At 41.7% G+C, this 20,749-nt stretch overlaps 3 protein-coding genes across 8 annotated transcripts; all 3 read left to right on the forward strand.

The window, feature by feature from the left end:
• Window positions 1-339: 339 nt before the first annotated feature.
• Window positions 340-9,330, forward strand: cant1a (calcium activated nucleotidase 1a). Of its 6 annotated transcripts, none has more exons than XM_013274322.3 (7): window positions 340-510; window positions 1,182-1,308; window positions 4,576-5,244; window positions 5,346-5,549; window positions 5,639-7,084; window positions 7,258-7,364; window positions 8,293-8,404. In XM_013274322.3, the coding sequence occupies exons 3-5, from the start codon at window positions 4,599-4,601 to the stop codon at window positions 6,007-6,009; spliced, it is 1,221 nt and encodes a 406-aa protein (XP_013129776.1). In that variant the 5' UTR covers window positions 340-510; window positions 1,182-1,308; window positions 4,576-4,598; the 3' UTR covers window positions 6,010-7,084; window positions 7,258-7,364; window positions 8,293-8,404. The 6 variants fall into 6 exon arrangements, with proteins under 6 accessions (XP_013129776.1, XP_005454984.1, XP_025762026.1 ...); XM_025906241.1 differs by lacking the exons at window positions 340-510; window positions 1,182-1,308 and adding exons at window positions 2,413-2,691; window positions 9,283-9,330 and having other exon boundaries at window positions 8,293-8,496; XM_005454927.4 differs by lacking the exon at window positions 1,182-1,308 and having other exon boundaries at window positions 342-510.
• Window positions 8,415-11,139, forward strand: LOC102082731 (galectin-3-binding protein A). The gene is made up of 4 exons (XM_025906651.1): window positions 8,415-8,496; window positions 9,311-9,409; window positions 9,509-9,800; window positions 9,937-11,139. Exons 1-4 carry the CDS (start codon window positions 8,415-8,417, stop codon window positions 11,030-11,032), a joined length of 1,569 nt encoding a protein of 522 aa, XP_025762436.1. The 3' UTR covers window positions 11,033-11,139.
• A 3,656-nt stretch (window positions 11,140-14,795) lies between these two features.
• Window positions 14,796-17,999, forward strand: lgals3bp.3 (galectin 3 binding protein, tandem duplicate 3). Its single transcript, XM_019357890.2, has 6 exons — window positions 14,796-15,000; window positions 15,179-15,283; window positions 15,493-15,696; window positions 15,864-15,998; window positions 16,119-16,410; window positions 16,547-17,999. Exons 2-6 carry the CDS (start codon window positions 15,199-15,201, stop codon window positions 17,622-17,624), a joined length of 1,794 nt encoding a protein of 597 aa, XP_019213435.1. The 5' UTR covers window positions 14,796-15,000; window positions 15,179-15,198; the 3' UTR covers window positions 17,625-17,999.
• The last annotated feature ends 2,750 nt before the right edge of the window (window positions 18,000-20,749 follow it).

Consider the following 20,749-nt stretch of genomic DNA (forward strand, 5'->3'; position numbering starts at 1 on the left):
GTAGCAGCCATACAACCGAAAACGATTCTAAAATACATCGTCAAAAATAACATCCACAACACAACACACAATATTTAAATAAATAAATGAAACATCTAAAAGTCTCTTTTGCATTCCTTATTCTGTTTTTTGTTTTGTTTTTTCACCAATAGAGAGACATGTTTGAATTTTGGTCTTTCTTTGAATTATTTAATGTAAGTAAAACTAAATTAAATTCTAAAGAAATCCATAAAACATAATAAAAGTATAATAATTCTGACAGGTACGCTGAAACTTTAAGTTGTCATATTTCCGACAGCCCCTGAAGGCAGCGTTCTCCCCCCTCCCCCTCTGCATCGACTACGCGTAAGCACGACATGGTGCTTTCGTCATCAAGCTAACATAGGAAGTAATGATCGGCTGTCCGGACAACGCAAAAAGAGGAAAAGGGGCCGAGGAAGGAAGCGACACAATAATGACATCCAAGCTCCGACCACCGGCGGACTGAGAGCTGAAGATCCCACATCTGCGGTGAGTATCGAAGCGGGAGGAGGGGTTTGATCGGAAACGTTTCAGGTGGCCGTTACTGACGGCATCTGCGTTTTAACCTCTGAGCTCCTGGCAGGAGAGAGCCACAGCAGCTAAAACCACGCTTGCAAATGAGATGATCGCGTGTGTCAGACCAAAAGCTTCTTCTTCTTCTCCCAGAAAATCAACTCTGATGGGCCGGCAGACATTTAATTTCCTCACAGGTTTGCTGTCTCAGCGCTTAAAGGCCTGGAAATAAAAACTTGGGTATTATCCTGGTTCACCCGCAGCTTCTGTTATCTTCTGGGAATCTGCAGACAGTGCAACCACGTAACATCAGGTCCACAGTGTGTGATGCACATTTGTTTGTGGCTCCTTGACACGCAGGGCATTTAAAACCCGAGTTAAAGTACTCAGTAAAAGTGTTTATTGGCCTCACACACACTTTGAAGGTCAGCCCTACCAGATGTCATCGTTTATGGGAGCACAGAGGCAAGTTTATGGTCAGGGAGGCGTTTGAAAGGACACTTACTCAACATTATAAACAGTTGCTAGCAGGCAGGGGTGGGTTTAAAGAACTTTAAATTATTCAAGTAACTTAGAGAACTGCTAATAGAGATTAAGATGCTTGACTATAATGTGTCTGATTGTAATTTTTCTGACCTATTATCCAGTTTTAGTGAGCCCGTGTAAACCGTAGCTTCAGTTTCCTGTCCTTGGCTGACAGAAGAGACACCTGGTGTGGTCTTCTGCTGCTGTAGAGATCCAAAAGCTTCTGCCACAACTTCACCTACTTCCAAGGTGCGTGGAGAGGGATAAAGATCTGGTGAGGTGAAGACTCCAGCAACACTAGGGAACAACTTTATTAGCAGGCCAACACATTTCGGCTTGTGGCCTGAATGAGCCCGATGAAGGCCACAAGCGTTCCTGGAGTCTTCATCTCACTCCTCCTGCTGCTGTAGCCCATCTGCTTCAAGGGGCAATGTGTTGTGCATTCAGACATGCATACCTTGCTTCTAATAAGTGCTCATTTAATGACTTGAAGCAGCCCAGGCTAATCTCCTCTGAGAGGCACAAGGCATTTCCACCCACTGCCACTCACTGGATAGTTTCTCTCTTGTGGACCATTCTCTAGGGATCACAACCCTAGAGATGGTTGTGTGGGAAAATCCTCAGTTTGGCACCAACAACCATGCCAGGTTGAAAGGCACTTCAGTGACCTTTCTTTCCCATTCTGATGCTCAGGTTGAACTCTTACGTTTTTTATTTTGTTTGTTTGATGTTGTTAAACGGATGTTTTGAGGTGCGGTGAAGCTGCAGAGACACAACTAGCCAAATCTATTGGTTCATTTTAGGAGAAATGCCGTCAACTTTGTTAACATAAGTGGAACGTGATCATTCCAATGAGCAGCCTTTCACCATCATCACCATCAGCTAGGATGCCAATTCTAAGCAGTTCAGTGTTATATTAGATGGAAACGTCTGTGCTTTTCTTTAAAAACAAACGCTATTTCAAATTCATCCCAAACTTTTAAGTGTCTTCTTCTCACCCAGCCCTGCAGTCTTGTCTTTTAGGTCGTCTTCACTGTGTGGGATACTAGCTAGAAACTATCTGAAACATGAAAGTATCGGGCTGAGAAGCTGAAAGGTTGCTTTTTAAGTAGCTGTCTGTGCTCTTAACATGTTTCCACCTAAAGCCCAGAAGGTGTTAATCACTTATTAACAGACATTACTGCATCTCAGAGTCAGTGAGGTTTCCTGTGTGACTATGCTGCTCGCAGTCCTCAGTGTAATGATTACATCACAGGAACGCCTCTGATTGTAGGTTTGCAGCTAACTTCTATTCATATGTCCAGGGCTGTGGCTTTTCACCTTTATGCCGATAGTCGCTGAGCACTTAATAAAGGTTTTCATAACCCTCAGTACCTGTTCATTCATAGGCTGTGATTAATAACAAACTGAATGAACTGCGTTGTCTCTCAAAAGGCTTTGCCCCTTTGGACTTGGCGATAATCCTCCAAGTGTAGGTAAAGTTCACTAGCATTGTAACAACATAGTCATGGTTGCAGTGCAAATGATCAGTGGGGAGAAAGACAGCTTTCGAGCTCAGGACTACTTGTGGAAGGACTCGTGGAGTAAACTTAATGACACAGGATCAGCGTGCAGGCAGGAGGAGACGAAGGGGTAAGGCGCGTCATCTTATTGTGTTGTGGGGTATAAGCAGTGTATACAACAACAATTAATCAGCCACACTGATTCTATTCTCAGCCTCTCGCTGAGTGTAGATACAGTGGCAGGCCTCAGAGAGGGAGACCCGATGCTGCTGCCACAACGGACGGCTGTTTGGCTCAGGGCCCCCGTATGAAAGAGCCTTTCAGCTCCTGCTGTCCTGAGAAACACGTTCAGGTCTCGGGGTATGATCCTGCGACAGCTGGGCTCAGAGGAGCTTTAGGGTTGCAGAGCTTTTCAGGAGACCCTCTAACAGCAGACAGTTCCACTGCTGTGTTTGGGCTGTGTTGATTCAGCTGAAAGGTCACACACACTAGTTTATTGGGTGTATAAGCAAATAACAGGAATGTAGTTTTCCCAAGTTACAGGCCTTTCAGCTCTACGTGAGCTTGTAAAGTGAAATAAAAATGCGTTGTTTAAATTATTCCTAATTAATCCCCCTATTTGTCTGTTATCTCATTATCACGTGTTTTATCCGAAAACAAAATATTTAGGATGCTCCAATTCAAAAAGGGGTCAAAACATCACACGTTTGGATGATTTACCTGAAATAAAAACAGGGAAGAAGGGACAGAAGGTTCTGACAGATTAATCCGATTGTAACAATCTTTATTTTATATATTTTTAATTAATACGATGGGCTTTTGGACAGCTGGTAGGGCAGGATTTTTCCGTTTTCTGACAGCTTATTGAATGACAATAATTTGTACTCTCTGTCCTTCTTCAGCCATCTTTATTTATTTGAACAACGGCTCACGCACACAAAAATCAGATATATTCAGATATCACAGAAGATACCTGAATATATCTTTAAAGCGGCTGGACTTTCTGCAGTAAATCAATGGATTGTTTGAATTACTGGTCACTGTACATTTCAACACTCGTGTTTAACAATCATTACAGTGCATGTGACAGCTCATCAGTGTGACAGTTGCTCAGTGATTGTGTATTTCCTGAATAACTTGTTCAGCCACCCTCTTATTACCTCAGAGCAGGCTCCTCCCACCCACCACGTCGACAAGACTCATTGTTGGGCGCTTGATATTCACCTAGACTGGTTTCTTCCTCCATTTAAGCAATCAATATTTAACTAGTGGACTCGCTTTTGTCCGCTCTGACTCTAACACTTAGTAGAATAATTAAACCGAAAAAAAGAATGAAACTATAGCCTGAAATGAGTCATCTGCTTGCCATCGCTTATGGGAAGTGTGTAAGTTGAAGTTAATTATTTTAATTGCGTTCATTCTATCATTTGTGGATTAAGAGAAATGGCTAAAATGAGCCTTTTGGTTAAAAAACTAATTGCCGTTTTTCGACTTTTTGTTAATACTTTTGCCTTGTCATTTTGGAAAGTCATGCTTTAACTACGAGCCGAGGTTGCGACCTTTGCTCGGGGTTTAGGATCAACCAAGCCCATTGTATTAGTTTTAGTGTTTGCTCACAGGTATGATAAGTGTTCATTTCGTAAGGGCTAGAGCAGGGTGTCAAACTCCAGGCCTCGAGGGCCGGTGTCCTGAAGGCTTTAGATATCACCTTGGGTCAACACACCTGAATCAAATGATTAGTTCATTACCAGCCCTCTGGAGAACTACAAGACATGTTGAGGGGGCAATTTCACCATTTGAATCAGCTGTGTTGGATCAAGGACACCAGCCCTCGAGGCCTGGAGTTCGACACCCCTGGGCTAGAGCAACTTTATGTGAATAGATGACCTCACTGTGGCTTGGTGCTGAAAAAAGGATCTCCGATAACCTCCATGTTGACACCAGAGAACCAGACTGAAGTATTTTCCAGTGGCCTCTCTGACAGTGAACTCACATTCTCTCAATTTTTCTGTAGGTCACTCCAAACCTGGTTCCCCCATGCCTGCTTCTCCAGGCTATACTCGACTGGAGCATAATGAGCCTATGAACCCGCTGCGTATCTCCGTAGGAGGCCTCCCCATGTTGGCTTCCATGGCCAATGCCACTGACCCCCGGTTCCGCCTTAAGTGGAGGCCCATCGTGGCAGTAGCTGGATCTGTGGCCTTAATCCTGCTGCTTTTCATGCACTTCAGCTCGGGCTTACGGTACCGCTCCTACGGCTCACGCAGCTGGAGAGTCAACCCAAGCGACAGCCACCAGTCGGATTTGCAGTACAATGACACCTACCCCCTCAGTTCACCCGAGCGCACGCCGCAGGGCACCCGCTATCGCATCGGCGTCATCGCTGACCTGGACACCAGCTCTCTCAGCGACAAGAAGATGACGTGGTTCAGCTACATGCGGCGGGGGTACCTGCTGGTGTCAGAGAGCGGCGACAAGGTGGCCGTTGAATGGGATGCTGACAGGGTGGTGCTGGAAAGCCACCTGTCGGAGAAAGGCAGGGGCATGGAGCTGTCTGAGCTGGTGGTGTTCAATGGGAAGCTTTACAGTGTCGATGACAGAACGGGTGTAGTCTACCATATAGATGGAGAAAAGGCTGTACCCTGGGTCATCTTACCCGATGGCGATGGCAGCGTTGCAAAAGGTTGGTGTTGCACTGATATCTCTGTTATAAACAGTTCGATCTTGTGTACTTTTAGATGATTTGTTTCCACTTTGCATTTACATGGTGCCTTCATCTGATAGGATTCAAAGCCGAGTGGCTGGCAGTGAAGGACGAGCACCTGTATATTGGCGGTCTCGGGAAAGAGTGGACCACCACTGAAGGCGAGTTTGTCAACAACAATCCAGAATGGGTGAAAGTCGTGGGCTTCAGAGGCGACGTACGGCACGAGAACTGGGTTCCCAAGTACAAATCCCTGAAGTCCGCCGCAGGGATAGAGCCACCAGGTAAAGATGCAGATCTGGTCTTGCTAACAGCCGCCTCCGTTTCCATCTCCGTGCTTTACTCATTACCGCATTTCCCTGAATCTCCCCAGGATATTTGATTCACGAGTCTGCAGCATGGAGCGACACCCTACAGCGCTGGTTTTTCCTTCCTCGCCGTGCGAGCAGCGAGCGCTACGAAGAGACGGCGGACGAGAGACGCGGCACGAACCTGGTCCTTAGCTGCTCGCCAGATTTCAATGACATCAAAGTCAGCCGAGTGGGTGTACTTAATCCTACCCACGGTTTCTCCTCCTTCAAGTTTGTCCCCAACACTGATGACCAGATCATCCTGGCGCTCAAGTCTGAGGAGGACGCCGGGAAGATTGCCACGTACATTATGGCCTTCACACTTGATGGGCGCATCCTTTTGCCTGAAACTAAGATCGGGGATGTAAAATACGAGGGCTTGGAGTTTATATAGACACAGAGACACTCACACTTGAGGCCACTTCACTGTGGTTCTAGTTTGTTTACAGTCACTGTTGAACTTTTTGCACTCGCTGCTTCCTCATTGAGTCTAAAACACATAACTCCAACCATTGAAGCGACATCGTCAATACAAATAAAAGAACTAACGGCTGAAAGAGTAACGCTTCTAGAAAGTGCGGATCTGGTCGTGTTGACCGCGTTCTTCCTAGGCCAAATGTGGGTTTAAACAGTACTGTAGCCTTTCTTATAATGAATGTACAAAAGCTAATTTATCAGACTGTGATTTGCTTTGGGTTTTTTTCCTGAAAAATTCATTTTTATGCACACACTATACACACTCAGAAGGTCTAAGGTTTTTCTCCCCTTTGCTCCGTTTTCCATAGTATCACTCTGTCCACGTGATTATTGTCAGTGGGATAGCAAAGGCCTTGTTTTTAATCCTGTATATTGTTTGAAGAATGTTTTGGTGATTTTATCCTATGTAGTTGGTTTTTTTGGTTGTTTTTTTTGTGCGCGCGTGTGTGTGTGTGTGTACGGGTTTCTACTATCCTGGTGGGGACCGCAACCTGACATTTACTATATTGGTGGGGACTTTCTGCACCGTGGGGACCTGGAGGGTTGAAAGCAATTTTCACACTCAAAATGTGGTTTTAGTGTCAGGGTTACAATTAGGTTATGGTTAGGTTTAGGGCAAGGGTCAGGGTTAGGCATTCATTTTTGATGGTTAGGGTTAGGGTAAGCAGCTAGGGAAAGCATTATGTCAATGGGATGTCCCCACGAGGATAGCAAACCCGCACGTGTGTGTGTGTGTGTGTGTGTGTGTGTGTGTGTGTGGAGGGGGGTGACTGAGTAAAATCTTAATTCCTATTTTCTGAGTCCTGTCTTATCTTTTTACATGTTCAAAACACAATCTGCCAAAGTTGGACATTGTCCTCAAACAAGTTCTCGTTGAACCAAGAGCAGTTGTGCAATCAGGTATGTGCTCACAGACCTCAAATTTGAGGCCAACTCGGCTTCGTAACCACGGGAAAGAAGGTAACGCATTTTTATTGCACATAAGGATTTAGGTAAGTTTGTATTTATAGTTTCACCTTTTAATTTTTGGCACAGTCTGTTTGAATAGATCTTCCTCTCTATCTCATGGAAAATGTTATAGTAATATAATCTTAGGATGTAAAGTAAAGCAGATGGAGCGTGTGTCATTTGTTGCTTCCTACTTTTTTTGTTGTTTTTGTGTTAGAGTCGTACACTAGCAGTTGGAAATGCTCCCTCCTCGAAATATACGAACTCTTTGTCTTCTCCTACTTCTGTATGTCTCTGGAAGGGCATTGAAATTTGACATTTTGAGTAAGTAATCCAAACCACAAATACTTTTAAGTATATTCTTTTGTTTTTTTTAGAACTACACATAATTTTAAAAAGAGTGTAACTAACGTACATTAGTATCAAAGTTATGTAGTGACTATGATCGTTTAGTTAGTTACATAATAGCTCTTGAGCTTTGGAGACCTGAAACTCTCACTCTGCTCTCTTTACATGCAGTCTTGTTTGACTATCTTTGATAAATGGCTGGTTTGGAATTTTAATTTATCTACCTCATATCAGGCAACTTTTTTATATATATACATATATATATGTATACACACACACAGATTGAGGTTATTTGTGGGATACAGCAACGATTGATTGCTTTCTCTGAGTGTTTTCAGGACAAACAGCTGATGAGGTTGTGTCTCCTAAAAAAGGTTGATTTAGTCATTTATTAACTAAATTTTAGATGTTAAGGCCTGTAAACTTTTTTTTCTCTCAACCAAGATACAACCGACATAGTCTTTTCACTCTGTTTATACACTATGTATTTAATCATTAGTTATTGTTAGTTGTTATTATCGTTTGGCTGTTGTGGCAGATGGCTGCCCCTCCCTGGTTCTGCCGGAGGTTTCTTCCTGTGAAAAGGGAGTTTTTCATCCCCGCTGTCACCAGCTGCTTACTCATAGGGGGTCATCTGATTGTTGGACTTTCTTGGCACTATATGAATAAAAGTGAATTTAATTAATTCAAAGGTTCAGAGAGCAGCAAAAGCCAAAAAGCAAAATAAAAAATTCAGGGTTGGTATAAAGTGTCATAAAAATAGTTTTTTGTTTTATTTTGCTTTAATTGATCTTTTACAGGATGCAAAAATGAGTCAACAATATTAATATTTTTCAATATGAAATTAAAAACTATGTATTAACTGTGGCTTTTTAAAAAATAAATATTTTATTATTTTGAATAGACAGAAATCATGAGCCACGCGAAGGTGATGTGAGGCTGTTTGGCTCTAAGAACGTGTCAGAGGGCCGTGTGGAAATCTACCATGATGGGAAATGGGGAACAGTGTGTGACGACAACTGGGACATGGCTGACGCCCGGGTGTTGTGTCGCCAGCTCAACTTCCCTGGAGCCAGATCTATTGTGACTGGGAAGGACTACGGACAAGGTGGCTTTTATTTCCACCGATCCACCACCAGAGGGCAGTGAAATGATTGAAATTGTAGTTTGTGATTTCAGTTTAAACAAAGCAACTCTAGGTGTGTGTACACTCACCAGCCACTTTTAGGTACACCTATTTACGCAGATATCTAAGCAACCAATCACAATTCAGTGTATTTAGGAAGTTAGACATGGTTGGAGTCACTGAAGTTCAAACTGAGCACCAGAATAAGGAAGGAAGGTGATTTCAGTGACTTTGAATGTGGCATGGATGTTGGTGCTAGATGGCCAGTGTGAGTTTTCACAAACTTCTGATCTATTTGGATTTCACTGCACAAGCACCTCTAGAACAGTCTGAAAAAGAAAAAGTATCCGGTGAGTATCAGATGTCTGGGCAAGAATACCTTGTTGATGCCAGAGGTCAGAGGTGAATGGCCAGTGACATAGAGTGACACAGAGAGTGTCACTTAGTGTGTGTCACCCTGTTTCACCCTGTCTGCAATTTGCAGGCTCAAATTGCACAAACTGAGTCACCCTGTCTACAGTTTTTACATGGGCTTGCCCAAATTGGACAATAGGATATTAGAAAAACTGTTTCCTGGTGTGCTGAGTCCTGATTTCTGCTACACAATGTGGATGGTAATGTTAGAATTTGGTGTAAACAACCCAGAGGTACAACCCAGTACCAGCAAGGTGTACCTAACAAAAGGGTAGGTGAGTGTATGAGTGCTGTCTTATATGTCATGGCAAGATGATTCAGTTTTTTTGAGTGTTGTATCCATTTCCATTGTAGCGCCTGGACCTATTTGGCTCGATGATGTAAACTGTAAAGGCACAGAAACACATCTCTTCACCTGTGAATTCAAAGGCTGGGGAGAAACTGACTGCACACACAAAGTGTGTAGTTTGTGAAACAGGAAGTAGGTATCAAAACTCTTACAAAAGAAACTTTATGTAGAACCCATAGTAGCACTGATGCGGTATGTGGCATCGATGCTTAATTAATTATTCTTTTTCAGGCATTAATGTGGACATCAATGATTCTACTCACTCACTGGACCACAGCATCGGCCTGTCTGACTTTCTCGGCCAAATCTTTGATGATGGAAATGACTGTGACTTCCTGATCATAGTGCAGAGTCCTACTGGGAACAAACAGGAGGATGGGACCCCAGAGATACGTCAGAAAACCATCTGTGCTCACAAAATGATCCTGTCACAAATCCCATTCTTTAATGCTTCAGTGGGGATTTCTACCATCACAGTCAACCTCAGCTTGACCTGCCAGCCACATTTCACCTCCTTCATCAGGTATAATGAACGTAATGTTTTGCTACGTTTGCAGTAAGACATGCATGATTTGTTGAATATATCATATGAATGTTTTGTAATCATCTACAAATGTATACAAATTCATTCTTATATTCGATAATCTGATCTGCATTAGGTACATTTACACCCGTAAGATGGATGTGACCCTCTCCTCTGCACTGTGTCTCCACCAAATGGCTTCTAATTTTGGGTTAAAGCAGCTGATGGAGGACATTGGCCGACTGTTTTCTAAAATCCTCCCAGAAGACTCCACCTTTCACAACCAGGTGTCTTTTTACAAGTATGCAGTGGAGACCAAGGACTTAGTCCTTGAGGAGAACTGTGTCCAGTACATGGCCTGGAACTACCAAAACCTGACCAGGTCTCCTGCTTGGTCCGGCCTCTCAGTGGGGCTTCTTAGAGCTCTTCTTACTCGCTCAGATTTGGTGGCGCCAGATGAATATTTTGTGCTGCAGTCTGTAGAGAGATGGATCAGTGAGAAAGGCAACTCCACTGATTTGGAAACGCAGGCTGATCTGTTGGGACGCATTCGTTTTCCTATGATTCCTGCTGAGAAGCTGTATGTGATCGAGTCCAGCTCTCCGCTCTACAGCACTCACAAGACCATGTATCGTGATAATATGTTGAAAGCATTTCAGTTTAATGTGCTCCTCTTCAGTAATCTGACAAAGCAAAAGTTCGGCAAAGAAAATATTAATTACCAGCCCAGGATTTACACTGCTGAGCCCTGGAGCATCATTTTAGAGCTTTCAATCAGAACATCATCTTCTCAAACCCACTCAAGACCGAACGACAAACGGCAGCGCTACAATTACCGCTATATCCACGGCTATGGCTATGAAACTTCTTCCTACAGTCAAACCAGATCCAAGTCATTTAGCACACCTGTTCACAACAGCCTCATCTTCAAGGACACTGTAAAGAGGTGGCAAGCAAATATTCTCATGAACAGGCAGGAATGTTCAAACCATGGTGTGAGATGTGAGTCTTTTCCTGTGGCAAAGCTGACACCCCAAAGCTACATCTCCAAAAGCGACATCTTCTTTCGTAACCGGGTCTTGCTGGTCTGCCAGGGCCAGTATGTTTGTCAGATCCAGGACTTCAAAAGCAATATGGCTTCCATCTCTGCGAACGCTACTCAGGTCCTTCCTTATCCCTGTCCTGATGACCAGTTCACCTACCAGATTGTAGTGACACCAGAGTACGTGTGATGCACCGTCAGTTCCAGGATCTATGCATTCATCATTTTGTATTCTCAATAATTGACCAAATCACTCTGTAGCCCATGAAGTAATAAAGAAACAACCAGTATTATCCATGTGAGTCATAATTGTTTCTGACAAATATATGAAACATGTTTTTGCCACATATAACCATTCTAGCATAGTTTATTGACAAATAAAATGTGATTTCTATACCATTTTTGTGTTTGTCTTACAAATTCGACATTCGTCATAAAAATCACCAGGCCAGTATTTACACTGCTAAGTCTGGGCACTTATGTGGTGGCCCATCACACAGATGTCATTACACTCAAATCCTGTCATTCAGCACAATAATGCGATGTTTAAGGACAAGATGGCCAACTGATATTGTACGTGAGGCTAGACACTAAGAAAGGAAAAAAGGACGTTTATCAACTGGCTAAGCAGAGTGATTGAGCTGGAAGTGTTGTGCAACAGGTTAGGGCAGGGGTCGGCAACCTGCGGCTCCGGAGCCGCTCTTTAGTCTTTATACTGCGGCTCCACGTGGTTTGGAAAAAATTATTTAACTTTAGTGTATTTTTTTGTGTTCGTTCTTTTTCAACTTGTAGTTCTAAATTGGAAGATTATTGTGATCTTGAAATATAAAAATAAAATTATGTTATTATTTTTTTATCGCTTAAAATAAGCACTCGCATAAACCATACCCGCCGAAGTCCCGTGCATTTATGGAGACTTTCAATCCCAGGCAGGCCGAGTATGGATCTTCGTTCGGATCCACATACGTATGTGAGCAGCTATTCTCCACCGTGAACCATGGTAAAAAACACCGCTCACGCCTCAAAGATGACAGCTTACAGTCCTGCGTAAAAATGAAGTGAATTCGTACAGCCCCGATTTGCAGACGGTCGGGAGCAGAAGTCCCATTATCAACATACCACGGCAGACCCGATGATGTTTGCACGAACATGCTTTTTTCTTTATTGACCCCTTTTTACACATGGTTGCTGTAGCCTCACAGCCCGACACATACCAACACAACAGCAGAGAGAGCACAGCCTTTAAGCCGGTGAGGCTTGATTGTGAAAGCCGCTCAGGTGCGTCCGCCTTCCCTGCAGCGGCACTGCAGGCCACGCCCTGCCACAAGCATTAACCACGTAAAATAAATATCTATGCAGATATTTTGAAAAATATTTATTTTTCATTTTTTTAGCAGTTAAGTGATTTTTTCCAATTATTTTTAAAATTCAGGTCAAGACTCCGCGACAGGCTGTGAAATCCTAAAGGTGATATAAGGATGACGGCTCACTACAGTTTTTGTTTGGTATGTGAATAATTTAAGTTCAGCTTTTTAATTCATTTAAAAGATACCTTCAACTGAGTGTCTTTCCTTTTTGTTATACTTTTTAAGAGTTCAAAATGTGTTCATTACATAAATAAAATTTAATTTTCTCTGTAGCACTGCATGGATTTCATAAGCAACACACTTTAGGTGTTTATACAAAGCCTAAAGGTAAAAAACAATAACAGTGTTATCTTCATTTTAGATGTCAAAAAGTATTTGCGGCTCCCAGTGTTTTCCTTTCTGTGGAAACTGGGTCCAAATGGCTCTTTGGGTGTTAAAGGTTGCTGACCCCTGGGTTAGGGTGATTAAGGAGAAGTGAAGAGTGTCCTTTAAAAGTGGAAGGAGTATTTCCACCTTTAAAGGAAGCACAGAGAATTACTAAGAAGGAAGTGAGGGCTGCTATGAAGACTGGAAAGACAGCTGGTCTAGATGACATTGCCTTGCCTGTCACGTTGCCTTTCCTGGGGTTAGCTTCTGCTTCTGGGTTGAGGGTTGGGCGTGCTCCCTTACCTTCAAGGTAAGCTAGGTTAGCCTTCTTCTGCAAGCTTTTCAAGGGCACTTTGAGGTTTGTGGGATTTTCCCCCTTTATAAATATTTCACATATTTTATCTCATTTCACTACAACATTCTTGCTTTACTCTAAAACACAGTCATAGTCAGAGCAATCCCAAATTGGACTCTGGCTTTGGACTTTTTACTTCTAGTTTTCATTATTTTGTTAGTTTTCTTTAAAGATTATAATCTTGCTGGGCAGTTTAGCTACTAGTCCACTAAAGGCCTTGACGATCGTCAAAACAGGCCGCCAGAGTTGCCTCTTGACTGCTACTGAATAAAAAACAAACCAATAAACCAACATGTTCTAATACTTTGTTGCCTTGATGATGGTATGCATTTGCTTTGGCATCATTTTAAGCTAATGCAATGCCACAACATTTATTTCCATCCACAGTTAATTATTTGGTGAGCTCTTCTGTTAATATTGACAGAGTCGTACTGCTCCATAAAGTCTTCTCATCCCAGAGATTCTCAATAGGTTTTGGGTCTGGTCTCTGTGGTGGCCAGTCCATGCGTGAAAATGATATCTTATGCTCACTGAACCACTCTCCCATAATCTGAACACAATGAATCCAAGCATTGTCATCTTAGAATATTCCCACGTCATCAGAGAAAATGAATACATTCATATCGAATTCCAGTAGCAGCCTGACCTCATTTTTTTGGGTTACTATTCTTGCCGATTCGGAACCTCACCAACTAAAGTACCCCAAAGCCGCCCACCCGGGTTGTTCTTGTAGACCCAGACACGATGGGTGCATCATTTCATCTGCTTGTCTTCCTGACAAGCAGGAAGACAAATTTACCGTGGAACAGAGTCAATTTGGATTACATGTCCTTTTTTCCATAGCTCCAGAGCCCTATCTGTACACTGTTTTGCAAACTGAAGCCTTTTTTGCAAAGATCCTCTCTGCCAAGTGACTTTGTTAAGGCAGCTGTTTAGTCCTGATCCCCAAAGCTTAGCCTTGAATTCTGCTGTTTAATTTGATTTGACCAAAACTCATTTCCAAACACGATCCTCAAAGACGCAGCCACATTTCTTTCTGGAAGACAAAGCTTCACCACTGTCAGTTTTTGTAGTTTCAGCAGTCTCTTTAGTTCTCTCTTTATTTAATGCAGGCTAATGTTTCGACCCTTCTAAAACAGAAAGATGTGTTTTTGCATGGTTGTTTGGGAAATGAGCAGCTACTCACTTGATCAGTTACGTTTAAATAACCTCAAATATTTATCACTACAGTAAGTCTCCAATGAAGCACTCTTACCTATTTGCATGGTGGTGATTTTTTTGTATTATTATTACTATTTTTTTAATCTACGTACCCCGGTTTGTTTACTTTTGAAAACTGTAAAACACATGACTCTAACAGTTACAGAAGTGTAGTCCCATTTTATTCCTCACTTGAAAATACAAGTCAAATCGGAGAATGCAGGGCTGTATTGCGATGGATCACTTTCTTCATAGGTTAACTGGTGAAAATTAAACATTAGTGTTTCCTTTCTTATACAGATGAATGATTTTTCAGACTATAATTATTTCCTCTAACTAACTTTTTGGGCTTTACAATCTCAAAGTCGGTGGTTGTTTCTTTTCTATTACTTTAAGTAGCAATATTCTGTTCACCTGTTCTATAAATGTCTCTTTTAAGGATTCATTCTTCTTGATGGATGTTTTGGTTGTAAACATTTAATTAATGTTTGCATGTTTTTGTTATTTGGGGGGTTAAAATCCTCTTGTCTGTTTTTTCTGCTTTTCTGCTGACATAGGGATCTTTATCCAATCACGAGTTCAAGTAAAGTGCAGACATTCTGATCCGACAAGTTTCGACTTACCCACAAAAAGTTATGCAACCAGTGTGGTCTTCTGCTTTAATGTGAAATGAAACTTAGGAAAGGTGCTTGGAAAAGAGGAGTTTGATTTAATGTGAAGTGAAACTCACAGAATCTGGAGGAGCACACCTTCATTTAGCCCCCTCTTCCCCTCTTCCCTTTTTCACAGGACTTTAAAAGGAGGGAACCTTGGACAAGACACACTCGGGAGCACATTTGGGGACAGCGCAGCTCGATAACACAAAAGAGGGTAATGCGGCTTTATTGTTTGTAAGGTTTTTAGATTTAAGTTTGACTTTTTTTTTCATGCACAAATTTGGTCGAGACATTGAATTTGAGTAGATTTTGCAGTGCGCTGTACTGAAAACGAAAGCAGCTGACGGAGCAGATTTCTCACATTATTTCTTTCTTGTTAATCAATGTGTCAGTCCTGCACCAGAAGTCGAAAATGCTCACGCATCAAAATCTACGCACTCTTTGGATTCTTCTGCTTCTGCACACGTCTGCAAGGGCATACAAATTTGACATCTTGAGTGAGTAATCACCAGTTTGCATATGAAGCAGTTCAAAAAGTTCTGTTGCTGTTATGCAGTAGATATGACTATGTGAGTATGATATGTGAGTATGAAAGTGAATTACAAATAGATCTTGACCAATTAACTTGGAATGAAGGGCTAGAATATGTGGTTTCCATCATCATGGTCTTTGCTCATATCAACTATTTTTATATGTATTTCAATAGAAACACACCTCGAACCACGGGAAGGTGATGTGAGGCTGTTTGGCTCTAAGAACGTGTCAGAGGGCCGTGTGGAAATCTACCATGATGGGAAATGGGGAACAGTGTGTGACGACAACTGGGACATGGCTGACGCCCGGGTGTTGTGTCGTCAGCTCAACTTCCCTGGTGCCAAATCTATTGTGACTGGGAAGGACTACGGACAAGGTGGCTTTTATTTCATTTATATAAATAATCCTCCAGCAGAGGGCAGTGCAATGACTGTACAGAAAATAGTTGAGATTAGGCTCAACATAACAACCACTACAAATCACAACTCTGTGTCATAGCTAGAAATTTAAACAAATTTTCTTCCCTTTAAATTTTCATTGTAGCGCCTGGACCTATTTGGCTGGATGACATCAATTGTAAAGGCACAGAAACACATCTCTTCACCTGTGAATTCAAAGGCTGGGGAGAAACTGACTGTACGCACAAAGAGGATGTTGGAGTAGTTTGTGAAACAGGAAGTAGGTATCAAAAGTCTTACAAAACAAACTTTTTGTAGAGCCCATAGAAGCATTGATGCTGAATATGGCTTGATCACCGCTCATTCCCCCTTGTTCATTACATTAATTATTCTTTTTCAGGCATTAATGTGGACATCAATGATTCTACTCACTCACTGGACCACAGCATCGGCCTGTCTGACTTTCTCGGCCAAATCTTTGATGATGGAAATGACTGTGACTTCCTGATCATAGTGCAGAGTCCTACTGGGAACAAACAGGAGGATGGGACCCCAGAGATACGTCAGAAAACCATCTGTGCTCACAAAATGATCCTGTCACAAATCCCACTCTTTAATGCTTCAGTGGGGATTTCTACCATCACAGTCAACCTCAGCTTGACCTGCCAGCCACATTTCACCTCTTTCATCAGGTATAATGAACGTAATGTTTTGCTACGTTTGCAGTAAGACATGCATGATTTGTTGAATATATCATATGAATGTTTTGTAATCATCTACAAATGTATACAAATTCATTCTTATATTCGATAATCTGATCTACATTAGGTACATTTACACCCGTAAGATGGATGTGACCCTCTCCTCTGCACTGTGTCTCCACCAAATGGCTTCTAATTTTGGGTTAAAGCAGCTGATGGAGGACATTGGCCGACTGTTTTCTAAAATCCTCCCAGAAGACTCCACCTTTCACAACCAGGTGTCTTTTTACAAGTATGCAGTGGAGACCAGGGACTTAGTCCTTGAGGAGAACTGTGTCCAGTACATGGCCTGGAACTACCAAAACCTGACCAGGTCTCCTGCTTGGTCCGGCCTCTCAGTGGGGCTTCTTAGAGCTCTTCTTACTCGCTCAGATTTGGTGGCGCCAGATGAATATTTTGTGCTGCAGTCTGTAGAGAGATGGATCAGTGAGAAAGGCAACTCCACTGATTTGGAAACGCAGGCTGATCTGTTGGGACGCATTCGTTTTCCTATGATTCCTGCTGAGAAGCTGTATGTGATCGAGTCCAGCTCTCCGCTCTACAGCACTCACAAGACCATGTATTGTGATAATATGTTGAAAGCTTTTCAGTTTAATGTGCTCCTCTTCAGTAATCTGACAAAGCAAAAGTTCGGCAAAGAAAATATTAATTACCGGCCCAGGATTTACACTGCTGAGCCCTGGAGCATCATTTTAGAGCCTTCATCCTCTCAAACCCAGTTCACACAGTTCAACAGCAGGCAGCGATACAATAACAACTATAACAACTATGGCTATAATCCTTCGTACAGTCAAACCAGATCCAAGTCATTTACCACACCTTTCCACAACAGTCTGATCTTCAAGGACACCGTGATGACTTGGCAAGCAAATATATTCATGAACAGGCAGGAATGTTCAAACTATGGTGTGAGATGTGAGTCTTTTCCTGTGGCAAGGCTGACACCCCAAAGCTACATCTCCAAAAGCAACATCCTCTTTCGTAACCGGGTCTTGCTGGTCTGCCAGGGCCAGTATGTTTGTCAGATCCAGGACTTCAAAAACAATATGGCTTCCGTCTCTGCGAATGCTACTCAGGTCCTTCCTTATCCCTGTCCTGATGACCAGTTCACCTACCAGTTTGTAGTGACACCAGAGTACGTGTGATGCAGCGTCAGGTCCATTATCTTTGTTTCCTTATTATTTCATGGAGTGAAATCAATTGTCTTCATTATTATCCATGCAAGTCCTAATTGTTTTGATTACTGATATTTCTGACAAATATATGAAACATATCTTCTTCACATATAAGAATCATAGCATCACTTATTAAAAAAGTAAAAAGGGGTTTCTGTGAAATTTTTATGTGTCATCTTCTTTTGAATGATTTGTTTCTCATAAAAAAAGAATTCCTGGTGACTTTGTTTCCTTATTATTTAGTGTGTTGCAATAAGATGCTGTCATTAAAATCCATGTGAATTATCTTTTTCTTTCATTACTGAAAAATATTTTGCTGGCAAATAAACAGTGATTTCTGCATCATTTTTGTGTGCATTCATCTTATTTTGAAAGATTTGTTCCTTACGAGAACAATCAAATCATAATATGGAATGTAATAGACAGTTTAGCCTGATATAAAACACAAGACAAGTATAAATGTTACATTAATAACCAAATTGATTCAAACATTCATTCCACCAGACATAATGCATTCTGATTTATTAATATTATAAGTTGTTTTAGCCAAATTCTAGCAAATACATTACAGATCCAGACATGAACCCTGCTTAAACGGCATCTGCTGTCAGATAGTTTGTTACTGTCCAGAAGGAGAAGGAAGTATGACACTGATATGAGTAATAAAATGTCTTTACGGTAGATACTGCAGATACTCCAGTTGTTCTTTCCAAAACTAATACTCCAATCAGCAATTTTGTGTCATTTGTCTCACAGAAGCCTTGCCTCCCTGCAAGCTGGTTGTAAATTATCAAGCTGTAAAGTATATGATGTATACTCTTATATAAGTATATGAGTGATTTATACTAGAAGCTAGTTTGAAAACGCTCAGGAATGACTTTGTCATGATTTTTTACAAATATCTCAAGATGTATTTGTTCATACAGATGACATATGAATGCAGTTCTGCACTCCACAACAGACTTTTGGCACATTTCTCAAAAACTGACAATATTTTTAACTGCTCTTCACATTATTTACAACAGGGGGTGTGCTTGAGCCAATGTACCTGCACAGATAATGGCAAGCAAAAAGGTCAAAGGTCACACTTAAAGGTCTTAAAAGTTAAAATGAATAAAAACAACAGCTGTTAAGCCTGTCAGATTTATCTCCCGGTAGGACACCGAATACAAAACTGTTTACAGGGCTTTGATTAAAGGTTATTGCAGTCTCACGTCATGAATCATGGAATCTTCCCAGGTGATTGTTTTTACCGCACTCCAGACTGTCTTTAAGTCTTCCTGCATTTCATCTTCTCACAACTGAGAGTCATTCATAACAGCAGCGCCCCTACATGCCCGGGCAGGTGGGCAAAACAACAACAACAGCTCTACCGAACCAGTCGATCAAACTACGCAATCTGCGTGGACTTTAGATTTAAAGATTACCAAATACTTAATCTTTAGTCAAGTGTAAACTCAGAACAACAGTTTTGCTAGATAGAAAAGAGATCAATTCAAAAGTAATCCCATCCTAAGGTGATCGTTTAATGTACTCTAATATATATTTACAAGAAGGAAAAGTTTGCCTATTTCATCATAAGGGCAGACTTTCTTTGTGAGTAATATCTGGCAGTTTTTTCATTCTTGTGTCACTTAACCCACCAAAAAATTAACCCCACATGTCATGACATATTCTGTTTGTTTGGTCAGCCCCAGAATTTTGAAATTCCACATGGCTTTTATGAACAATGTTCTCCTTGCTATGTAATCTTCATCGTCTGAACATGCTCCAGAATTTCCCAATTTCCGCCAATGTCCGATGCGACTAAGTGTGTCGTTATAGCAAAAGAGCACAACAACATAACAATCCAAGTTGCAAACATGCCGAGAATCAAGCATTCACATTAATGCTGAAATGTTCCGCAGCAAAGGGTCTCAGTCTCACAGCATCGCGGAGGATTTTTGTCCCACTTTTCTTTGCAAATGTGAAGGTTCAGCTGTGTAGAAGATAGATTGCGCATCCAAATGCAGGACTTAGGAGATAGGAATTGACCCCAAAACAGCGTTAATGCTAACAGAAATACGGGAAGTTCAAAACGTAACAGAACGGGAGCAGGGAAGTGGCAAACATAAAGGTCAAGGTGACGGAGCTAAGAGGTGATAGGACAAAGGCACAGAGGTGGCACATGGAGGCACAGAGGTATACAGAGGAGCTCAAGGTTGACTTAATGGGGCCACCTACGTCCAATAGCTGCAACACAAGCCAAAATCATCAGCCCTCCACCACCATGCTTGACAACTGGTTTGAGGTATTTGTGCTAATATGGTGTTTGATTTAACCAAATGTGGTGCAGTGCATTACGGCCAAACGTGGTTTGTTCAGATGCAACTTTACAAACTGTGTGAGAGAAGACACTTTCTCCTGGCAACCCTCACAACCAACATTTCTTCAGTCTTTTTCTAATTGTTCTGTCATGAACGTTAAAATTTAACATGCTAACCGAGGCCTGTAGAGCCTAAGGTGTAGCTCTCGGGTTTTACACAATTTGTCCGAGGATAGTCTGACCTTAGGGTGAATTTCCCGGAAGATTGCGACATTATATTAACACATAGCTAAATGCCCCAGACCAACAAAGTTCAAAATCTTCTGCTTTTCAAGGAGTGCTAACACTTAGCTGATGATCACTTAATCAAGTATATTTTATTAGCAGCACCTGACTGCTACTGACCCTTTTAATTTCTATGGAATAAAGGGTAGCAGTGAAGGTGTTCTTGGCATTTTAGATGTTTCATGTGACTTTTTAAGAAAAAAAGAACTATGCTAACAACTACTGGAATACTGAAAACACATTTCTGACATTTCTGTTGGGTGTAGCTCAGAAGATGGAGTAGCTAATTTACTAATGAGAAGGTTGGTAGTTTGATACTTGGCTGCTCCAGTCTCTGATGTGTTCCTCACATTATGAATGTGTTTGAATGTTAGATAGAAATGTGTAGTCACTATATACAAACCAGTCCCATGTCCCATTTCCCATGTGTAAGAGGAAACAGCTTTCTAGTGGATTTGGATTTCTGTGGGAATTAGCAGGTTAAACAATTGCACAACATCTATTC

The sequence above is a fragment of the Oreochromis niloticus genome, linkage group LG4 (assembly GCF_001858045.2).
Source record: "Oreochromis niloticus isolate F11D_XX linkage group LG4, O_niloticus_UMD_NMBU, whole genome shotgun sequence".
Classification (NCBI taxonomy): domain Eukaryota; kingdom Metazoa; phylum Chordata; class Actinopteri; order Cichliformes; family Cichlidae; genus Oreochromis; species Oreochromis niloticus.

Bases quoted from the DNA above. Each gene is read 5' to 3' on its own strand.
- lgals3bp.3 (XM_019357890.2), top strand. From the start codon at position 15,199: ATGCTCACGCATCAAAATCTACGCACTCTTTGGATTCTTCTGCTTCTG. The intron at 15,697-15,863 runs GTGGCTTTTATT...TTTTCATTGTAG, and splicing joins TGGGAAGGACTACGGACAAG to CGCCTGGACCTATTTGGCTG. The intron at 15,999-16,118 runs GTAGGTATCAAA...ATTCTTTTTCAG, and splicing joins AGTAGTTTGTGAAACAGGAA to GCATTAATGTGGACATCAAT.
- cant1a (XM_025906241.1), top strand. From the start codon at position 2,652: ATGACACAGGATCAGCGTGCAGGCAGGAGGAGACGAAGGG. The intron at 5,245-5,345 runs GTTGGTGTTGCA...TTCATCTGATAG, and splicing joins CGATGGCAGCGTTGCAAAAG to GATTCAAAGCCGAGTGGCTG. The intron at 5,550-5,638 runs GTAAAGATGCAG...GAATCTCCCCAG, and splicing joins CGCAGGGATAGAGCCACCAG to GATATTTGATTCACGAGTCT.
- LOC102082731 (XM_025906651.1), top strand. From the start codon at position 8,415: ATGGCTGACGCCCGGGTGTTGTGTCGCCAGCTCAACTTCCCTGGAGCC. The intron at 8,497-9,310 runs GTGGCTTTTATT...GCTCGATGATGT, and splicing joins TGGGAAGGACTACGGACAAG to AAACTGTAAAGGCACAGAAA. The intron at 9,410-9,508 runs GTAGGTATCAAA...ATTCTTTTTCAG, and splicing joins TGTAGTTTGTGAAACAGGAA to GCATTAATGTGGACATCAAT.